General features: G+C 46.4%; 2 protein-coding genes across 2 annotated transcripts in view; one reads left to right on the top strand and one right to left on the bottom strand.

The window, feature by feature from the left end:
* LOC135396957 (neuropeptide Y receptor type 6-like) overlaps positions 1-22,797 on the bottom strand; it is a 477,468-nt gene that overhangs the window by 319,659 nt on the left and 135,012 nt on the right. The gene's annotated exons all lie outside the window — the stretch shown is intronic.
* LOC135400333 (uncharacterized protein K02A2.6-like) lies at positions 6,196-6,588 on the top strand. The gene has a single exon (XM_064632421.1). The coding sequence runs from the start codon at positions 6,196-6,198 to the stop codon at positions 6,586-6,588; it is 393 nt and encodes a 130-aa protein (XP_064488491.1).

Consider the following 22,797-nt stretch of genomic DNA (forward strand, 5'->3'; position numbering starts at 1 on the left):
TAGACCACACCCCGGTGGGGAAGGCTACTTGCAGGAGCAAATCCCACACAGTAACCTCTCCCGCACACAGAAACATATTTCCTGTGTGCCGTTCGACACACCTGTTTGTGATTCACAAAACGATCTAAAGCGGTGCCAACTTTAAATGTGGAGAATTAGTAAAATGACATCTATAAGTTGGTGTGTCAGTTTAAGTACGCGCACACAACGTCCCCATATAGTCCATGCACACGCCTGTCTCCCAGAGAGTACGAAATTGGGACAGAGAGTCTGTGTAGCAAAAATAAGCGTACCAAAATAAAAATCCTAGATGTAGAGCGCATTCCTTTTTGTTCTCGTTTTTGTTTCCCTTCTACAACATTCAACACTTTGGGCGATTTCGTGAGGGGTACTTAGGACTGCGATCATGGCCACAGAGAACGTGACATGAACAAGGGCGCAAATGTGCTTTTCTTCGTCCTCTCTCATTCTCCGTAGCGCTGTTTTAATCGTGGTTCCTTTTTCCTACAGAGAACGCCCTTTCAATTTTGCTTTCGTCGTCGACTTGTCCTCGAGGATGCCTGAAGAGCACAATATAAAGTATTTTACCAACGGAGATTTACTGCGGTAATAAATAGCGTGCCTTGATCTCCGTCTCTGTCTCCGTTGAAATTCGAATCGAGGTTTCGATCTGAGCGAACAGGGCTTCACCATGGGGGCACGACGCTGGGGAAGAGGTGCAAATGTGGCGACAGCCATTTACCTTCCAACACGAATGCTGGTAGACATGTTGTGGAATGTTCTTCGCGAAGGAGGCATAGCACGGTAGATGGTTTACTGACGAATATCTGTACACCGAATGCGTCTGGGATATCTCAACACGCGCACGCTGCGTGATACCTAGGGTTTGTGGTTTTCGGCATTTGCCGAAAAACATCCCCGTATAGTTTTTCCTTCTTTTTTTTTTTCAAATTCGGAATATTCCAAAAAAAAATCCGAACATGCAGTACCATGTCAGCTGCCATTCTTTGAATAGGAAAGAGAAATCCCCGTTGGAATGCCCCACTTGTGGACCGTAGGTCGAGCCTGGCATTAGAGAGTTTCAGTGCATTGTACGATATCGCCGTTGCGTACGTAAAGGATAGCATTGATGGTCCCACGCATGCACAAAGCGCAGACAGAGCCTCGCGCAGTGCTCAGAACCTATTCCTTACGTACTCCACTGCTCCTCTTTAAGATGGGCCACCTCTCGTCACCCAACTGCCCCATCTGTCATGTTGAAGGAGACATCCCGCACTTGCTGCTCCACTGCACCCGTTACCACCAACATAGTCTTCTCCTACGGTCGCGCATCGCTCGCCTGACGGTTTCGGACTTCGGTCTCTAGCTACGCTGCTCGGCCCCACACAATATAGTCAGGTGACAAAGGCACTTGTTCAGTTTCTGCGGACCTGTGGCCTTCTGTGTTTGTTTGTTTTCCTCTGTGTTTGTTTGTTTTCCTTTTTGTTCGTTTGTTTGTTTTTCTTTTCGTTGTTCTTTATTTTTCCCGTTTCCTTTCTGGGAGCAAGCCGCCATAGCGGTGGCTAACCTTTCCCACCTATTTTTTTTTATATAATAAACATATTCCCCTCCCCCCTTACGTACGCTCATGCGATAGCCAACTGTTGTGACTGATAACTTATTATCAGGGCACGTGCTATCATGTTTACAAATTACCTCCGGTGACCTCCGCTAGGTGCGGGTCCTGACCGAGCTGTAATGCGTTCCTTCTGTGAACGATTAAGTTCATTTACGTTCTGGGCTCGAATGGACTCGGAGGTTCCTTCTCCATGATCCCGACACTACAGTGGCAGTAACGTCTACAACATTGACACCTCGACATTGACTTCGCAAAGATGCCAAGGTTTTCGGAGTTCAATCCTCAAGACGAAAACATCGACGACTACTTCGAACACTTCGAAGTATATGTCACAGTCAACGAAGTCAAGGATGAAAACAATGGACCAGTATTACTCAACTTCGTCGGGAAGCATTCCTACCAAGTGCTGAAAAACTTGGTCTACACCGCACTGAGCGCTTCAAAAACTTACAATGACTTGAAGGCAGCTCTCATACCGCACTTCGCCCCTAAGCGCCTTCGGATAGCGGAAAGATTCAACTTCTACTCCAGACAGTAGAAAGAGGGAGAATCGCTTGCAGAGTACGCCATTGTTCTCAAGAAGCTCGCGCAAACTTGCGCCTTCGATACGTTCCTAGACCAGGCGTTACGCGACCGTCTGGTTGCTGGGTGCCGCAATGCGGAAATTCGAGTATCCCTCCTGCGCAGAGAAGATGAATGCTTCCAAGAAGTCTACAAAGCAGCATTGGCCAAGGAGTTAACCATCCTGAAGACACAAGAGCTCCAGTCAACCTCAGCTTCGGCGATAAACGTGAACAGACTACAGCCCCAGCCTGCAACGAAGAAGCGATGGCCAAGTGCAAGAGTGACGCCCTGCACCAGATGCGGAGGAACGAGCCACCTGTATAAGGACTGTCACTTTGCCAATCAAAACTGTCTTAAGTATGGGAAACGGGGACATATTCAGCGAATGTGTCGTTCAACCAAAGGCAAGAAACGTAAGAAACCTTTGGGCTTTCTGCTTAGAAATGTGTATAGCACTGCTTCACAAACAGGCAACATTGAGTTAGCTTTAGAAGGAAAACCTGTTACCATGGAAGTCGATACCGGTTCCGCGGTAACTTTAATGCCAGAACGTAGTTTCGCGGAGACATTGCCTGGTGCAAACTGTTGCCGAACGGTCGTAAAATGAAGTACGTACACGGGTCAGGCTGTTCCCATTAAAGGAGTGGCGAGCGTCGAAGTCGAGTAGAACTCTGAAAGACGTATGTACGCTGCCTTAGGCAGGGATGGGATAAGTGAGCTAAAGATAATCCCTCCCCCCTGCCGTTGAAGTATATCTCCGGTAGTGATAAAGCAGTAGAGCAGCTCATCCAGGAATTATCAACGGTCTCTGGGAACACGCATGTGATAAAAGGGTTCAAAGCTAAAATTCTACTGAAGGACAATGCACAGCCAATCTTTTGTAAGCATCGGATTGTACCCTACGCCTTCAAAGATAAAGTCGAGGTTGAGCTTCAGAACATGGTGAAGGATGATATTCTTGTACAGGTTGGGACAAAAGTTTACGGAACACGCGAGCGGCGTATTTTTTCGTCGGTACGACACCCTAGCGGCTGGCGGAAGCGGGTGAGTTCACTGCTTCGGAGGGGTGCAAGCGTGCGATGCCAGAGACACAGCGGTAGTTCCGGTATCGCCTGGTTGTTTGGGAAGTGGAAGCTACCGCTGTGTGTCGCTAACAGCGTACCCTTCCACCTCTCCGAAACAGTGAACTCACCCGCTTCCTGCAGCCGCTAGGGTGTCGCACCGAAGAAAAAGTACGCCGCTCGCGTGTTCCGTAAACTTTTCTCCCAACCTGTACCTGTAAAAACAGGTGGGCCACACCCCTCGTGATAGCGCCCAAAACTGGGGGAGGTGTTCGTATATGCGGCGCGATTAGTGTCTGTAAAACCTAGTGTTGTCAGAGCACTATCCATTGCCGCTGATAGACGAAATTTTTGTTCCGTTAAAAGACTGTTGTGCTTTCACTGTGCTGGACCTTAAGTCGGCATATCTACAGTTGTCTTTGGATGTCAATTCACGCTCACTTTTAACAGTGAACACACATTTGGGACTTTACCAATTCACCAGGCTGCCGTATGGTGTGAGTAGTGCACCCGCCATTTTTCAAGGTGTCATGGATGAAGTCCTGAAGAATTTAGATAAGGTTGCTTGCTATCTTGATGTACTGATAGGCGGTAACACATTTGAGGAATCCCAAGCAGCACAATGTACTGAAAGTCGAGTGCAATAGGGGTGGTCGGGTTGGTAGAACGACCTTGAACAGACTCGTGAAACTAAAGAACATTGATAAGACACATACCGTCCACCCCTATTGCACTCGACTTTCAGTACATTGTGCTGCTTGGGATGTTACGCACGGGTCAAGGAAGTGTTATCTAGGTTTGCTATGCATAACATAACCGTAAACTTTGCAAAATGCCATTTTTTTGTGCCTAGAGTGAAGTATCTCGGGTATGAGTTGAGCGAAAATGGTGTTGAACCATGTCACGAAAAGGTTCAAGCCGTAAAAGACGCGCCAGTGCCCAAAAAATCTAACGCAGTTGGAAGGCTTTTCTGGGACTGGTGAATTTTTATGCTCTTTTCCTGTCAAACCTATCCACGGTACTTGAGCCCTTACACAATCTTCTACATAAAAACAAAAGATGGCAGTGGTCAAGCGAGTGCCAAACGAGTTTCCAGGAAGTGAAAGAACTATTGTGCAGCTCCCACGTTCTAATGCCCTACGATCCTCGCAGGCCCATCCAGCTAACTTGTGACGCTTCTAACTTCGGAGTAGGATCAGTACTTTCGCAAGAGGACAACGGACTGTACCGACCAGTGGCTTTTGCGTCGAAAAGTTTGACGGCAGCCGAAATGAACTATTCACAGCTTGAAAAAGAAGCACTTGCAATAGTGTTTGGTGTAAAGTTTCACAAATATATATTCGTTCGGAAATTTACACTGTAAACCGATCACCACCCTTTGACGACCATCCTGGGACCTAAACATCATGCTAATGCAGTAGCTGCTGCACGAGTGCAAAGGTGGCGCCTTATCTTGGCAGAATACGACGTACATACAAGGTATATCTAAACTGGTAGCGAAAACAAGAGAAAATACCAAATCAGACCCATCGGCAAGGCTACCATCATGAGGCGCGAGCGATCCTGGGTGTTGGTAGTAGAGGTACGATCGTAAACAAAAAAACTTTACAACAAGGACATGTCTTGTGTGTGTACTAATAGGTTATTCATAATTTCAATGTAGAAAAAACTTTGTTGCCCTACTCGTGCACATATACGAAATCATCTACCACCCGAGTACATTTCCGTATCCTGCTCCTTTGCGCATGTGTCAGTGGGCGTGTTTATCCGTGTATCTCTGTATCCGTGCCGTGTGTCCGTGCATTGCAATACAGAGTTCGTAGACTTTTTGGGTTAAACAGGAAGCGACGTTCACATCTCGGAGCTGTAAATCAAGATTAACACGTGTGAACAGATGAATACAATGCATCTCCTGTTAAGGGCCCCGCGAAAAAAAAGTTCGTCATGGGACGAGCGGCCATCACAGCGTGAGTGTTAGCAGGAACATTGGCAGGAATCTGCTGTGCACCAACGATGTGATGTTTTGTTGCAATGGGCCCATAATGGCCACTCACTGAATAAATGCAAACCTCTAATCAATACGTGTACGTATAGCTCTAGGTGAGAAATGGACCTTAAGGGGACCTTCCTAATTTTTGTGGTCATCACGATGCCCCTCTGCTTGGAGTTGTCAAAATCTGTGATAACTGTGTATGTCGAATTGATAAGTTTCATTAAACCTAACATGATTTATTTTTCTGTGTTTTCGTCTGGTATTGTTGCCTGGGTGCCGAAAAGGGAATACAACGTAAACGAAGTGCGCGAATGTAAACGTGTCATGTCTAATTATGCACTACTTATTATTCATACTGATAACGTCATCTCTGAAGCCATTTATTTACAATCGTAGTAGTCCGCGCAACGGATGGATGGCGCTGACCGTCTCTATCATAGCGTCATTCTGAAGACACAGGCGCCTATGGGAGTTGCGCTACCTGTTTAGATATATCTTGGTACATATTCAGTACCGGAAGGGCACAGATATCGGCAATGCTGATGCCTTATCACGGCTTCCGCTTGCGATAACACAGGGTGAAGAAAGCACACTTCACTACTTTTCGCCTGTTGATAAATCGCCAATCACGAGTCTGGAAGTTAGAAAAGAAACAGGAAAAGATAAGCACCTTCTAAAAGTGATTTGAGTACACACGCAGGGGTTGACCGAAGAACGTAGAGGACGACGCTTTACGACCATTTTGGCTCAGTAAAGACGCGTTGTCAACTGATTTTGACTGCTTAACCTGGGGAACGCGGGTGGTTATTCCCAGGACACTCCAAGGGAAAGTGATGACATTGTTGCATAAAGGTCATCCGGGAGTATCTAGGATGAAGGCGCTAGCCAGAGAGCATGTGTGGTGGCCTGGCTTGGATTCAATGATAGAGCAGATAGTCAGGTGCTGTGATATATGCCAAATGACACGAAAGAGCACACAACGGGCACCGGTACAGCCACGGTCGACGTCGACGAGAGTCTTTGAGCGAGTCCACTTAGATTTCTGCACCAAGGACGGAACCAACATCTTGGTTTTGGTTGATGATTATTCCAAGTGGCTTGAAGCTGTGGGCTATGACTTCTACTACCACCGCCAGCACCATCGACAAGCTGCAAATGGTCTTCGCGCCGGTACGGGTTGCCAGAAACTCGTTACAGACAACGGACCTCAGCTTACCAGTGACGACTTCGAAGACTTCATGAGCGCTCATGGAATTCGCCATGTTACTACTCCACCTTACCATGCCGCATCTAATGGGTCGACTGAGAGAGCCGTCCAGACAGTAAAGAAAGACCTCGTGAATAAAGTCTAGGAGGAAGCACCCGAAAGGCGTTCCGTGCAGCAGCGATTACCAAACTTTCTTTGTCGATACTTTTCAACGCCACAGACTGTTACAAGGAAGCCACCGGCCCTACTGTTCTTGGGAAGGCTACCACGGACGCAATTATCACTGCTCAAGCAAGGGGTTGCAGAAAGGCAAGAACGTAACCGTAAGATTGCGGATGTTCGGCAAAGAGAAAACAAGAGAAGAGGGCCATCGAAGTCATTCGAAAACGATTGCTAGGTGTGGGTGCGGAATGTTCGAGGAGAACCCTCGAATTTAACTGGGCAAAAGGCATCGTCATTGAAAGAAAGACTTCTACAACATATTTGGTGCGCGTGGGGACTGAAATTCGATACGTCCATGTTGATCACTTGCGGATTAGGTACGACTCTAATCTCTTAGAGGTGCAGCCGTGTGTAGCTCGTCCGGATTCAGAGACCGAATTGTGTGTGACCGAATTTCTGAATTGAGTGAATCTGCCTACGATACCGCAGACGAAGCAACTGAGGTACTGATTCCGCGTCGCAGTACGCGGATCAGGAAGCCACCTGACAGGTTCTGTCCATGAGTTCGATTTTCTTGTCGTGTAGCCCAGTTACGGCTTGGATCAGAAATGTTTGTCATCGATGAATTTTGAAAAGGTATTTTTAGTTGGAGCACAATCGTTGTGATGACTGGTTCTGATGAACGAAATTGTTTTATTCCTAAAGCAGAACAACTGTGCTAAGAGGGAGAACATGCTGTGACTGATAACTTATTATCAGGGAACGTGCTATCATGTTTACAAATTACCTCCGTTAGGTGCGGGTCCTGACCGAGCTGTAATGCGTTCCTTCTGTGAACAATAAAGTTGATTTTCGTTCTGGGCTCGAATGGACTAGGAGGTTCCTTCTTGATCCCGACACTACACCAACATTGCACTAAGACTCACTATTATCTTCTGACAGTGCACTTGTTTGGTTTTGCTTCAGCACTTACAGAAGGATGACCTGGTTGTGAGGTCTGTTATCGCCATTCCCAAACGATTCCAAAAGCCGATCGCCGATTCCCTAGCCTTCTAGTTCAGAGTTGTGCCTAACTCGTTACAAGTAACTCGTTACAAGTAACTCGTTACAAGTAACTCGTTACAAGTAACTCGTTACAAGTAACTCGTTTCATTTATTTCATTTATTAACTCGTTACTTGGTAACGGTTACTTTTTTGGTAACGAAGTAACGATTCAGTTACTTTTTAAAACATAGTAATAGTAACGGAATCAGTTACAAAAATTGGTAACTCGTTACTGACGTTACTCGTTCCTTTTCTTCAGCGCGGGGGAGCACCTTTCGGCACTCCGTGTGGCGCAATGCGTGCAGACAAGGTGTGACGCAAAGTATTAGTGCAGTCCCACGCTGGATATGCTGTTTACGTGCTGCGTGTATCAGCTTCTTGTGAAGTGCAATTTCTCATTAATAATGAGTTGAAGGTAAGTGACGGCATGTTTGTTGGCTCCTTTAACTATGCTGCGGTAACGTAAAAGTAACTCGTTACCTGTGAGTAACGAGAACTCGTTACTTTTGTATGTTGGTAACGAGGAACGTATTTACTTTTTTCTGAAGTAACGGGTAACGGTATCTAGTTCCTATTTTTTGGTAACGGGCACAAGTCTGTTCGTTCGACTTTGTACTCTTCGGGCTACACCCCTCTAATAACGACTTACTCATCCTTGTTTCCGTTTCTGAGGCTCGTTAACACACGGTCAAGCCAGCAAGCCCTTAGTCTGGAATTGAATAAATGCCCGCATTCGGGCATTTATTTTCGGGGCGGAATATAACTGCCGAAAGAATCCGATTTTTATAAAACATAAATGCCGATAAACACCCCCCGAATTCTCTTGAAAGAAAATGCCGAAAACCACAAACCCTAGTGATAGCGTATTCGTTCTAGCAGAGCAAGAGGGCGATCATGACGCATACATGACCTGAGTAAAATTACGTAGCTGGCCACGATTACCATAGTGGAACAAACGCGATGTTTTTGTTTTACTAGACGAAGTCATATTTATTCGTATTTTTATTATTTCATTATTTATTCGCACTGGGATCGTAAAACAAAATAAATGCGCAGAATGCTAATTTATAGATTCCCTTTTGCTACAGAAGTCTCGTATTAATTGACCCGGCGTCCAAGAAAGATCCATCGGAAGTTTTCGTATGCAAAGAGAGATGCTCACCTTGCATATCTCTAACGGATCTTTGCAATGCGAACGTGACTAGTTTGTTTCAATCTCCTCTCGCTTCTTCTTTTTTATTTATCTCTCTCTCGCTCTTTTCCGTTTTCGCGCAAACACGACTGGGCTATCTCGGGCCGCGACGCATTACTGGAAAAAGGATTCCATAACCGAGTAACCAGGGTATCTTGACTTGTTGCAGGAGTATCCTTAATCCAGTTAAGCGAGGCGATGACGGAAGATACCAAGGTGCATGGCTTTTCTCACTTTCCTGGAGGAAAGGGGCAATTTGTTTTAACGCAACGCGCTGTTATCTCGAGATACACTTTTCGGTGGTAACAGCATTTTCTCGACATCGTATCTCTATGTGTGTGTGTGTGTCGACAGAACAAAAAATCGCTCAGGGTTCAGCGATTTTCCGCTCCACTCACGAAGAAGCACACACCGACTGGTTTCGCCGACGTCTATGGTGAACAGATCTTGGCGGCGAATGAAGGAAGCGGCGCATCCGGCTTCTCCAATCGGGTGACTGACCGGACGTGGTCGCAGGCACAGCTGCGCGTCGTCAGCGAGCTAAAAAGTCTCCGTAGAAAACGATGTCATATGAGAACGTCTCAATATTTCCAGTAACCGTTTACTACGTTATGGGCCCCAAAACCAAAAGGAAAATCATCGAAACGATCAGATCGTTTTGGGAGCCGTTTTCCATTTCCTGCTGCACCTGGCCCACGTGAACGCAACTGCCGATGGTGGTGGTGGTGGTGAAACCGGCTTGCCGTTGTTATGTTTAATAGAAAGAAAAGCGGAAAGAGGAAACGTCAGCCAGGCTGATGCCGGCATGCTATTCCACACACATACAAAAAAAAGCTCAAAATAAATATTAAAAAAGAAAGAGAGGAAAAGAAAAAGTCAGTGGAAAAGTAGACGGCGACGGAGGGTTTGCCGTCGGGGAAGCTGCTGCTGGCAGTGCAGAAGATAATGAGGAATATCGGCCACCTCGCCACAAGGGGGAACTGGATTGGCCCATTTTGTATAGCAGCAACGGAGTGCTGGCAACGTTGAGACGGAGACGGTGCAGAAGTGATTCCTCGCGGCGACTGCACTGACACTCAATGAGGAAGGCAACCGAGTGGTCGATGGACTGCATGTGACTGTCGTATGAGACAGCTTCAGATCTGAACGCTTGGCACGGGCAACACATCGGCGACGAATAGACAGACGACAAGCCGAAACTGTAAGGGGCAGACGTGCAGTGGCAGGGGTGGCAGCTGCGTCAGCGCGCGTGTTACCGGTCAGGTTCGCTTGACCGGGCACTCAACAGAGAGACAAATCATGACCATTGGCGCGGAGCCTGTTCTACGTCTGTATGATCAGGCTGGGTATATCTATCATGTATGAGGTTGGAGCGGGGCGACATCAAGAGGAGAAAGGACGCCTTGCTGTAGGTCAGGACGACCCATTTCCCAGGTGGCAAGTCAGTAATGTATTCCAGGGCGGTCAGGATGCGGAAGAGTTCAGCCTCGGTGGACGACATGGCATAGGGCAGTTTGCAGGCCTGTTCATGGTCTGTATCGGTGACGTAAAAGTCTGCGCCCGATGGGTCAAGCGTTACGGAAGCATCGGTGAAGATTTGTCGGCAGTATGGATGACTAGATGTGAGGTGGGTCAAAGCGATTTTTTGGACCACCACTGGGCTGATTGCCTGTTTCCGGGAAGCCGTTGTTGGCCTGACTCATGTGGGCAGCGTCAAACGCAACTGCCGACGAAAGCAACGAACATACGTGATGGGCCAGTCGCTGCCGCTGTACACTCTAAGAAAAAAAATGATTAAAACGGGGAGTAATTGCAGCTTCTACTCCCCTAGTCTGCAATTACTCCCCATTTTAGTCCCCTAACCCGACGTTTAGTCCCGACATTTACTCCCCAGGACTGCAAATTGTCACTGAACTTCGTGAATGGCCTCCTGAATGCAACAGTCTACGTAAATATGTGCCTTTGGTCAATTGGAGGCACACTATTTTTTGTGGCAATGCATTTAGCCCCCAAACGGAGTAAAAGTATTCATTTTTTCTTAGAGTGTATCGGTACACTGCCCCACTTCTTGTGGAGGGGGACAGGAACTTCTCAACAATGTAGAGGCCCCGCATGTGTTGTGTTGAATTTGACCATGGCCCGAGAATTTTTACACACAAACAAAACAAATAAACAAACAAAGGAAACATAGCATGAAACTATAGGATACTAAAGGTTAAGTTGGGCACGCTATCAGGTGTTAATCCGAGGAGAGCCGCGGTGTCCACCCACCCACCGACAAAAACTGTAGGAATTCACAAACTCTTCCGGGTAGGATGTAGCTGGTGGATCTAATTTGTTACGGTAGAAGCAGCTAATGTTCCGCAATTTCTGCATTCGTATTGAATGTTCTTTAAACTGTGCCCCGTTAACTGTGTTGGTTTAAACTGTGTTACCGTTATATGGTTTCCGCTCCGTCTCTGCGTTGCGCTACGTTCCAGTGTGCGAAACTGCAGAGGACATACGAGAATGAGATAATGACCGCTCTTATTGTCCTCGGACTTAAGGGAGACCCGCATACGAGGTTTTCTCGACGCAAGAACGCCGAGCGCTCGGCATTTTTACGTTCAGCTCCACAAACAATAGCCGTCGAGCGGGGATGCCGACATCTGAGGTGAACAGATCTGAGCAGCAAGCGCAGGAAGCGACGTGTCCTTCTTGACCAATGGCGTGCCTGGCCGGAAACGACCGTCTGCACAGCCGCTCAGCTGTGCGGGCATGGGCGGTGTGGTGGCGAAGTACGCCCAAGCGGAAGACAGAATGGAGTGGACCAGGTAGAATTGACTGCAAATGAAAAAAAAAAAAAAAACTGGGACACGGGAGCGACAAAACGCATACCATCCCACTTGCTAGCCATTGTTCGATTGTCGTTTCCCTCTGGCCTACCAGACATTGTATTTATACAAAGATATATCACGTTTTTCAAGTGACATCTGTCGCGCATGCTATTCCAGCCTATGATAGCTCGCACTCAAGACGAGAAATGCCGCCAGGGACCGCGGGTACAAGCTCTGCGCCGGCTCATAGGCTGCGCCGAGAAAATGCCGTTTGCGGGTGGCCTCGACGTTTCGCCGAAAGGGACTGACATAACGACCTCAAAGCTCGGCGTATCTGCGTCGAGAAAACGTTGTACGCGGTTCCCGCTATAGGCGGGCCTGCTGTTGTAACAGAATTGACTGACAATAATAAGTGACTCACTCACTCACCGACTTGTTAATCTCTGTATTCGTTTCTGTGACGCACTTTTCTACTCCTACGTCGAACTTGGCCAGAATTAGGACGGAGAGAAGAGCGCCTAGTGTATGGAAGCTATCTCCGGAGCACGTGATCGTATGTCACCTTATCTGTTGCGTTGACGGCTATCGCAGACGGATTTTATCGGAGGCATGTTTCCCTTGGGATTTTACAATCAATCAATTAATTATATCAATTTATAACTATTACCAATATGCATTCGACACCAAGAACGCTACTGTCCGACGGTATTGTCCGCCTGACTGGAAATGACAATACCCCAGTCATAATATCAACAGTATCGATGCCACTTCGAGTCATTATATGACATAGTACTTAACCTGCCTCTAGCCCATAGAAATGACACATTAGTGTCATTAATTCCACAAAACCATTAGCAACGGCATGAGCAACCAACCTCTCCGAGTAATTTTAACTTTACATATTCCCACGGTCCCACCACAACGCATTAGAGAGTTTTAGTCAGGGAAACGAGAAACGGTAACTACCGAAATTCAACAGGAAACGAAATTGGAAACGGAAACAAAGTTGTTTTAGTTTCCACTACCAGAAGCGGAAACGAAATTCAAAAGTGGTAACGCTAACGGAAACCAAATTCGCAGGACGTTTCCCTCAGTGTTTTCGCGTTAATATGAAAATTATATATATCCGCACTATTCTTCCAGTCATCATTCATTCATTCGTTTATTTTCGAGACTTTCTTTCGTGTTGAGCCCACTGCGCAGCAAGATGGACGCAAAAGTTTTGGATGACGTGTTATTTTTGCGCACGAGCGGAGACTTTTGAAACTTAAAGGCATGTATTTCCGCAACCTAGAGAGGCATCTACTTGCGGTGTATAAGATTCGTGGCGAACTTTGCATTAAAGTCTTTAGTGTTTGTGCTTGGTGTGGCTGTCCTTTTGCATCTATTATGTAACTAGAATACCTGACATGAAAAAGCAACAACCAGACAGTACGAGTTCCGGATGAGAAACAGAAACCAGTACCGAAATTACCTCAAAAACGGAAACGAAATTCTTAAAAGAAAACGGAAACCGAAACCCCTACCGAAAATCGTCCGGAAACGGAAACTGAAACGAAAAGCCGAGTTTTTCAGTTACCGGAAACGGAAACAATATTTTCGGTAACCAACCCAGGTTTTAGTACATCGTACGCAAAGGCGCTAGCGTACGTAACAGATAGCGTTGGTGATTCTGCGAACTGCGCGAAGCTCTGTCTGTTATGTGCGTGCTCAGGACCATCAACGCTATCCCTTACGTGCGCAAAGGCGATAGCGTACCATGTACTAAAACTCTTTATTATCAAAAAGGGACAGTAGCGAGAAAACAAGTCTAATGGCTCACCTTCTGTGCTGGTTATCGGAATAAAATGCCACCGTGACCCGGCAAGTGAGTGCCTTCTGAGACAGTCTAACGTTATTTTTTCGTCGAATTTTTCACAGTATACTCTCTAAACTAGTAACACGGTTTTTAGCTTGCTGCTCTTGTAATGGAAACCACACCTCTTTGTTTGTTTGTTTGTTTGTTTGTTTAGATATCACTTTCGATGTAATTCTGCCTGTACTTTTGTATTATTTCAAGCACATAGCAAATTACGTGCCTTGTAAGAGGGGTGTTCAGGTCAAACCGGGACTTTTCATTTTTCGCAAAAGTAAAATGAACTTACAGGCGAAATCAGGTTTATTTTTCAACGTAATCTCCAGCTGCACTAATGCACTTGTCCCAGCGTTTCACGAGGGCTTGGATGCCAGCAGCGTAGAAATCCTTACCGGCACGTAGCAGCCATGATCGGACTGCATTCTTGACCTCGTCGTCGTAGCTGAAGTGGGGGCCCCCAAGGAACGCCTTCAGTGGCCTGAAGAGATGAAAATCGCTGGGGGCGAGGTCTGGACTGTAAGGGGGATGTGGCAGCAACTCCCAGCCAAGTTCCTGTAAGGTGCGTGTCGTGAGATGCGCGGTATGCAAGCGTGCATTGTCCTGTAGGAGGAGGACTCCTTTGGTGATGAGGCCGGGCCGCTTTTGCTTCAGCGCCTTATGCACATCCCCGAGAACTTAGCAGTAATATGCACTATTGATGGTGGTACCACTGGGCAGAAAATCAACATGAACAACGCCAGCTTTGTCCCAGAAAACCGTGGCCATGACCTTACCCCAGACGGGGTGCTTCGGGCTTCTTGGGAGCTGGCGAGCCCGGATGCTTCTACTGTTTTGATGCGCATTTAGACTCAGGAGTGAAATGGCACACCAATGTTTCATCGCACGTGATGATCCGATCAAGGAACGGCTGTCCTTCAGTCGAAACGGTAACTTAGCTCTTGGGAGATTTCCAGTCTTCTCTGCCGGTCAAACACGGAGACCTGCCTCGGGACCCAACGGGCACTAACTTTCTGAACCTGGAGGTGTTCATGAATGATAGTGTTCAACGTTCCCAGAAAAAGGTCTGTCTTTCGAACCAGTTCGAGAAATGTTCTCCGTCGGTCCTTGAGGATCAGGCGCTCCACAAGTTGGATGTTCTCAGGAACTCTGACACTGGGCTCAAGCCTCAAGCCGCCCCGGCCGGGATCGTCCTGCACTAATGTACAGCCGTCTCGGAACCGTTTGCACCACTCAAAATGCTTTGCTGCGGATAAGTGTATCGCGGCCATACTGAGCCTGAAGTCTTCTGTGAATTTCAGATGATATTACGCCTTTATTCACGAGAAACTTCATGACAATTCGCTGTTCCATGTGCGCGCTTACCTCGTTGTCGGCCATCTTGTCCAGCACGTGTCTTCTGTTTTGCACAAACTTTGGACCACCACGTGGTGAACGCGGAGGCCTGTCGCGTGTGAAAATGACGAAAAAGAAGTAGCGCGAGCCATTTGTACACTGAGGAGACAGAAAGTCCCGGTTTGACTTGAACACCCCTCGTACTCTGCCTCTGATACGTTTTTTCTCTCGTATTACCTAGTTTATCATTAGGTAGAAACTCAGTGTTCCGCTTATAGTGCTTCTCTGGTCGAAAACCTGGAAATGACTTTCGGCGACTGTCGAAACACAATACAAAGAAACAGTATCCTTCCCTGCTTTCATACCCGATTGTTCAACGGGAAGCGAGATGTCAAAACCGTTTCTATTCAAGAGAGACAGAAGCCATAGCAGCCATTTTATTGCTACTTCGTTGTCAGTTCAAGAAAGCGGTGTCGATGTTGTTGTTGTTGCTTTCGGCAATAACAAACCCTCGGGTTACAAACGTTCAGTATAATGGGTGTGTAGAAATGTCGTGTCCTTTGTCAAGCTACATGCAACTGTGCACTTCGCCTGCGATTCTAAGAATTCTTTGCCCCACAGCGCTAGAAAACAGCTGTTTTTCCCTCCTCACACTGCTATGAACCGCTGGAAAACAGTGTTTGTGTCGATCCTGTCAAATGTTACAGCGCTAATTTCTAGCACTGGTTTCTGATGGCCCCACCAAGAGACCGCTTTACCTATGACGAAGCGGGAGCACGTGGGATTGCTTCGCTTCCTGGTGTTGTGGTGTTGTGTTGGTGTCGTGGTGAATTGAACATGGCGTCGAAATTCCTGTTTGCTCAGGTAATTGAGCTTGTGAGTCCTCATAGGTTACGGGAATTAAGAATTAGCAAAGGCGAAACTGCGCTGCGTCACATCGCCAATGAGGTTCCGCGAAACTTGAGCTGCCGAGCGCTGTGCGTTCTGCTTTGAAAGTGAGAACAAGAAGGTCGACAACAGCTCCCAACGCTGCTTTCTAGAGCTCTGAAGCAAAACGCGGTATGTGAGAACATGCCCTAAGTTGCGGGAGTGTTCCTTGCAGTTTACGAGTTGATTGCAGTAGTAACAAGTTCATGTGGGCCATGAAATATATCACTCGGTTTATTGCTCGAATGTGTACTATCACGTGAAGGGATAAAATACACGCAGGTCAATGGTCCCGCCAGGAAAATTCTGTAGTGAAACACAGAGATGCGAACTGTTGTTGCCCTTGCAAAGACGACAATAAGGTAAAAGCAACGTCTAGGCACACAGCCGTCGTCCTTTCTCTTCCTTTTTTTTTTGTTGTTTATCAACATTAAACATATCTCTCTCCCCCTACCCCCCACACCCCACCCCCACCCATACCCCCACTCCCGTCGTAACTTTTGTTCGAAACTTTTTATCGAAGACAGACCTTTCAATCAGTATTTTTTTAGCTTAATATGCGTGACAGGAGATTAAGATAACAGACGGGAAGTGTTCTCTTCATTCCTTGTCTAACTTGTTGACATAAAAGGCAGTGTTTCTTGTAAGTCATTTGGTGTGTCCGTCGCTGCACCTACACGGTGGCCGAAATTCGGTTGCTTCAGAGTTTTCTGCTATTACGAGGTCCGGGTAACGTTCGCACTCACACATTCATTTCGTGTACGTTTTACTTCGCGAATAAATTGTCATCCTTGTTTTTGCACCTAAAACATATTAGCTTTTGCTCCATCCACCTCTCCGCCTCTGTTCCACCTGCGGTGTCGTGGCGACCGCCCAGCACATTCTTATGGAATATTCACTCTACTGCCCGCAAAGGCGGATATTGTGTGATGAGCTTGCCCGTATCAGCAAGAGGCCGCTCACATTAGCTGCACTCATTGGCCCCCTATGAAGATCCTGTGCTACATCGTCGGGTTCTTCACCTGTTCATAGACTTCCTGTCGTCCACTGGATTGCTCCAGACGCTTTAGTTCTTTTTTGTGTTTTCATCCTTCCTTCATCATCCTCACATAATGTTCCACGTGCAATGGGGTAGGGTACCGCACCACCGCGGTGAAACACCCCCCTCTCATCGTCATCATTTATTGCTGATTGATTGATTGATTATTTAAAAGAAAACCAGGGAGAAATTGAAATCATTTATTGCTGTTGTTGTTCCATCCATTTGCTTTCTGTCTCACTCATATAGGGGTGTCATAGGGGTGTCGCAGCAGCTGCGGTGAAACACCCACTGGCGTAGCTAGAGGGGGGTTTAGTGGGTTCAACCCCCTCACCCCTGAAATCGTACCTTTGGTAGTGCATTTGGAAGAGAAAACGAGGGGGAAATCCCCCTCCCTCGTGTAAAGTCCCCCTAAAACCCCTCCCGAAAGATTTTTCTGGCTACGCCGCTGGAAACACCTCGTGTCATCATCACCTTGTATTTGTTGTCTTTATTGTGGTTTTGACGCGTGCGAATAGTGTGCTCTTTCTGTCGCGCAGCTTCATTTTCTTGATGCAGCAGTCGCTGCGCACAGAATAAGCTTCAAGTTCGCAAACAGCAAGAACGTCTCCGAGGGATCGTTAAATATGACACTAGGCGGGCAAAAGCAGTTCAACTGTAAAGCGTGCTTTGCCGACATAACTATGCAGCACTGCAGGGAACGCATCTTGCTATGCACACAGCTGACGTTTGTCATGTGTTTTCTGCGCTCTTTTCGGCCGTTTTAAACGAGGATAGCGGCCAAGGCGAACGTTATTACTGTGCGCGCATCTCCTCGATTGTTCTGCCGCATACATTTAAATTACTATCTATTTTTGTATGCTGCACGCGCAATTTCCTGCAATTTCGGACCAAATAATATGTGCAAAAAGATGGCATTGATAATACAAACCAAAAATACAAACCAAACATTGCACTCCAGCTCTCGACCTTGAAAAATGGTAAGAGCAATTTTTTTTAAATTTCGCGTTAGCGCCGCGAAGCAACTGTGGCTATGAGCGGTGTACAGATGTGGGCAGATTGAGAGAGGACAGCAAGCAGACAGGGGGTTTAGTATGCGTCCTGGGCTGACTTCAGGGGGAACTGCACCGACATTCGTCTGGAAAGCCTTCGGGAAAAGCCAGGGAAAACCTCAGGCAGGTAGAACCAGCCGGTGGTAGGATTCGAACCCACCACCTCTCAGTCTACAGCACTAACTTGGCTACCGCCAACGATGGGGACGCCTTAACCCGCTCGGCCATGCCGCCGGTGAAGAGCAAATCATCAGGAGAAATAAAAGCGAAACTAGATCACGCGCGCGCTAACTGAAACTAGAGATAATAAATAGTTGAAAGTAAGAAACTTGTAGTTTACGTACATACGTAGCTAATGGCAGGACCGGCTCGCCGTTGTTGGCCACACAGAAATGGACGTCGTCACGACTATAGCAAAAAAAAAAAAAAGACGGATGGAGAATAGATGATGAAGGGTGGAGATGCGTAGAGGGTGCATGAGTTCGTCGGGGAGAGCAAAGTGTTAGATGGGTCGTTGAGCAAGACCTGCCTTCTGCAGAAAGAGAATAAGGTTTCTTGCTTTAGCGGATCGTTCGGCAGAAGAACCGCCGGGGTAGAGTATGTCCGCTAGCGTGCCCGAGCTGAAGCGAGGGAGATGAAATGAGGGGGGGGGGGAAGTAATGGCAGGATAGGCTCGCCGTTGTTGGCCACACAGAAGTGGGCGTCGTCACGGCTATAGCCAAAAAAAAAAGAGAAAGAACGCAAAGCAAAAAAAACACAAAGGAAGAACGGACGGATGGGAGGATAGAGGAGATGAAATGAACTTCACCACGTGGCACGCTCCTAGCCAACCATCATCCCGAATGACAACGTTCTCGCCCCTGATTTGTCGAAAACGGGAGACGGAGCCGGTTTTCTAGCCGTACATAATGTATATATAATAGGCTCCGCCTCCCGTTATCCATGGGCGAGAACGTTGACATTCGGGATGATGGTTGGCTAGGAGCGTGCTATATGTGGTGAAGATACGGACCTATGGGATTCATCCATGCAAAAGGTGTCACAGCCAACAAGTTAAAATCGCCATTTGGAGCCGACACAGGCTGCGGGCTAGCTTGGTAGAGTTCATAGCCCCTTTCAACACAACCGGACGGGACGAGGCCTCGTCCCGTTCCGCTCCCGTCCTCGTCCCGTCCGGTGCTGTTTTTATGCACCGGTGCCTTGTGCTTCCTCCTGAGGCCCAAGGATATGCTTTCCACTTCGAGTCTTCACCAGTTCGCTCGCGCACTTATATTTTGGTCATCATTAGAGATGTTTGCGGTTGGGTTTTAATTCGTGCATGCCATCGCACAACTCACATGCACGAATAGCTGCTATGCGAAAAACCACAGTGTACGTATTAGCGTACAGTCACCGTCAGCAAACTCATCAGGAGCTTCGAGATGTGTTCTGCTCGCTCTCGAATTGCGCTATTCGGCGAAACCCTCGTTTCGCCGCAATCTCGTTTATTAGATTGCGAATACAACTTTGCACAGTGCTGTACCACCAATAACAGGCCAAACCAAGAAAATAATCTGCTTAAAAAATCTAGAATGATTAGAGTGCATAATTAGAACCTAGCTCATCGACCTTTCCTCTTGACACCCAGGATCTGACAACTCCCTCCAGCGGCAGCTACGTCGCCTTAGAAAAGCTACCTCTCTTCTTTAAGCCTCACCCCATTGAGCGATACGCGCTCAATAAACCCTTATTTTGTCATTTCGTGGGGGCCGTCACCTCTTGTCCGTCAGCCGTTTTAACTAATTTTACTTGGTCGCTCTATTTTATTATTCTTTTTACTCCTTGCTTCCCGTTACGTTCTCTTTTATCTGTACACTCGATACGCAAGCTTTCGGTGTCCAGTCGTCATGATCGATTGCGGACGCAGCTACCGTGCCCTCTGGCCAGAGGGAAAAAGAAAGGTATATAGCGCATCAGCAACATCACCGGATACGGCACAAAATGATGGAGTATGATACATGTGGCAGCCGCTATACACGCGAGACTGTCCGAGAAGGGGCCGATGCGGGTATCCTCGTAACGAAGCACGTAACCGCATTAGGTTACCCCTTTCCTGTACACGTGTAGGAAGGCATTGTGGTACTGCTCTTGGTCGATGCGGGTAATATGATTAAGCTCCCGTGTCCTCAACCACATGTTGATGAATGGACACCGAAGCAGTTTGTCGACGGAGTTAAGTGCTGCCGTAGGAAAGGACCACTGGATACTAAGTTTTTTTTCTTTTCTTTTCTTTGTTTACGGCAACGACAGTGCAGCAAGAAATGAGTGTTCTATGAGCAATAGGACACGTCATTAAGTACAGTCTCGAAATTGCTTTCATTTCGTTAAAAAAAAAAAACTGTCGTCAATACTCAATTAACTCTGACGTTCTGTACTCTCATTTCTGTAAGAGGTCACGCTTCATGCGATGCGCGATTTTTATTTTACTATTATTACCATGGCCCATGTACCTCGTCAGGCCTATAGGCCTTTTGTACATGAACCAAATTTCTGTAGCGCAGAAATTGAAACCAGCAATAAATTTAAATTATTATTATTATTATTATTATTATTATTATTATTATTATTATTATTATTATTATTATTATTATTATTATTATTATTATTATTATTATTATTATTATTATTATTATTATTATTATTATTATTATTATTATTATTATTATTATTATTATTATTATTATTATTATTATTTTGTCATTGAACTCACTGCATTACCCTGACCTGACCGACTTGCCCTGCATAGGCAATCTCCTCAAATAAGGATCACCTTACTCGACTGTACCTTGCTTTTTATTGTCGGTTTACTTTTATTTATTTACTCATAATGCGAAGTGTCTATTGACAGCCGCAGCATACAAGGGGGGGGGGGGGGTTACAGGATTCAAATAATACATGAAAGACAGACTAGGACAGTACATAATATTACACTGTGATTTCAGCACAAGGATATGGTAGGACATGAAAGGAAACTTAATAAAGCAACTGAATACAATGTATCCGAAAGTACTGCAGCATACAAAATACTATGCTGCACATAAGTGCTCCTCTACTCCTCCATTTTACGATATACCTATCTACCCTATATTTCTGAGGCAAAATTTGTACAAATAATTAAAGACGGCGGGAGATTGTCCCTGTCAGTGCTTAGAGAGACCGTTTATGAGATGGTGTAGGAATTGCAAGCGGTGAACCTTCCTGCGGACGTGCAGTTTTTCAACATTTGCCATATCATAAAGAGGTGCGACTGAAGGCGGTACGAATTTAAAATAAGCCTAAGCGCCGTTCTCTTGTACGCTTATACGCAGTACGGACGAAGACGCTGAAGAGTAGTAAAAATGGGAAGTGGACAGTCATTGCAGAATATACGGGCATCACATTTGAACAGTTGGCAAGAAAGATTTGAGCAATAACGTTAATAAAATAGCACCATAGAAATAAAGGTAAAAACCCTCGAAACAGCGCGGTGTGTTCCTATTGGTTCTGTTCCGTAATAAAACAACGCACTTTTCTTTCCTGTATTCCTAAGGTAATACAAAGACGACTAAATAACCAATCAGAGAAATACGGCAATTTGCAATTAAAGGTTCCTTTAGCACGTTAACTAGTGTGCGCGTTCGAAATTGCTGCAGGGCAGGTTTACTTTCCAACCCTTAATCTATACCGACGAAGAGAACAGTATACGGTGCTGTGTCTGAGACTGTGTTTTGTCGTCCCTTTTTCATATCCCGTGTCTCGGGAGTTTCGATCACTAGAATGTTTCACCACCTAGCCAGCGCCCTCACCCTTATACATTTCCCCTTCGCCTCTGAACAAAAAAAAATCAATCTAATTTGAAGACTGTGTGGAAAAATGGAGTACTGTTACCCGCATTACGGGAGTGAAGGTCTGTGACCTCGACGACCCACTCACATTACCAACACGTGCATTCAAGTTGAAAGCTTTGGTTCATGAGGTCCAGACTGAAAGCAGAACCGTCTAATGCCACCATGAAGCCGTGATCTTCGTTATCCTTGTGCCAGAAAACTCCAATCTCCCAACCATAAAGCCTGAATGTATGCGTAGAAGGCGCTGTGCCATTTCAGAACACATGAACGGCGGGGCTATATACCATTAGAAACGCGAATGTTTGCCTTGCTTCGGGCTGGAAGCACATACGAGTAGCAATTATGAGTGGCAGCTTGAAATAGGGGAGTGGCAATTATGTGTATAAAAGAGATGAGAATGCTAATAAGGGGCACAGGAGTAAAAAAAAAAGACGTGTCGTGAGAAATGGGAGACGAATATTGCGAAATAAATGAGAAGAGAGAGATGTGGATACTCAGACTCGACTGCACGGAAGAGATTTTGCCGAATTCCGCTTATGGCTGTAACTAGGGTTGCCACCAGGCCGGTATTATACCGGCAGGGCCGGTTATTTGCTCGCTCTGCCGGTTGCCGGTAGGAAGGTGATACCGGCAGCCTTTTGTGGCGGTATTTGTGGCTCAACACCTTTCATGGGGGTTTTTACGGGCTTTTCCTTTCAACATTCCACTACAGCTTGAATAAATCTGGATCACAGACCCAACTCCGTAGTCACCTGTCGTTTTCTTAGTTATTCATTATTATTATTATCATTGTTGTCTTGAGCGAGTACGCTCCTTCTTCCTTTCTCTCTCTCGGTATACTCTCCACCCCTCACCCACTTTCTCTTTCCCGCGAACATTTCCTTCTTTCCCTCTATTCTACCTCCTCTCCCGCAGCCGGTATTTTGCACCCCAAAAGGTGGCAACCCTACCTGTAACATGTGACGTATGAGGGAAAGGCTTCCACTTCATTGCGCAGTATTCGCATGAACGCTCTAGAATACCGCACACTGAATTATTTCAGGGTGAAGACAGAAAAGTACGCGATAA

The sequence above is a fragment of the Ornithodoros turicata genome, chromosome 1 (assembly GCF_037126465.1).
Source record: "Ornithodoros turicata isolate Travis chromosome 1, ASM3712646v1, whole genome shotgun sequence".
NCBI classification, from domain to species: domain Eukaryota; kingdom Metazoa; phylum Arthropoda; class Arachnida; order Ixodida; family Argasidae; genus Ornithodoros; species Ornithodoros turicata.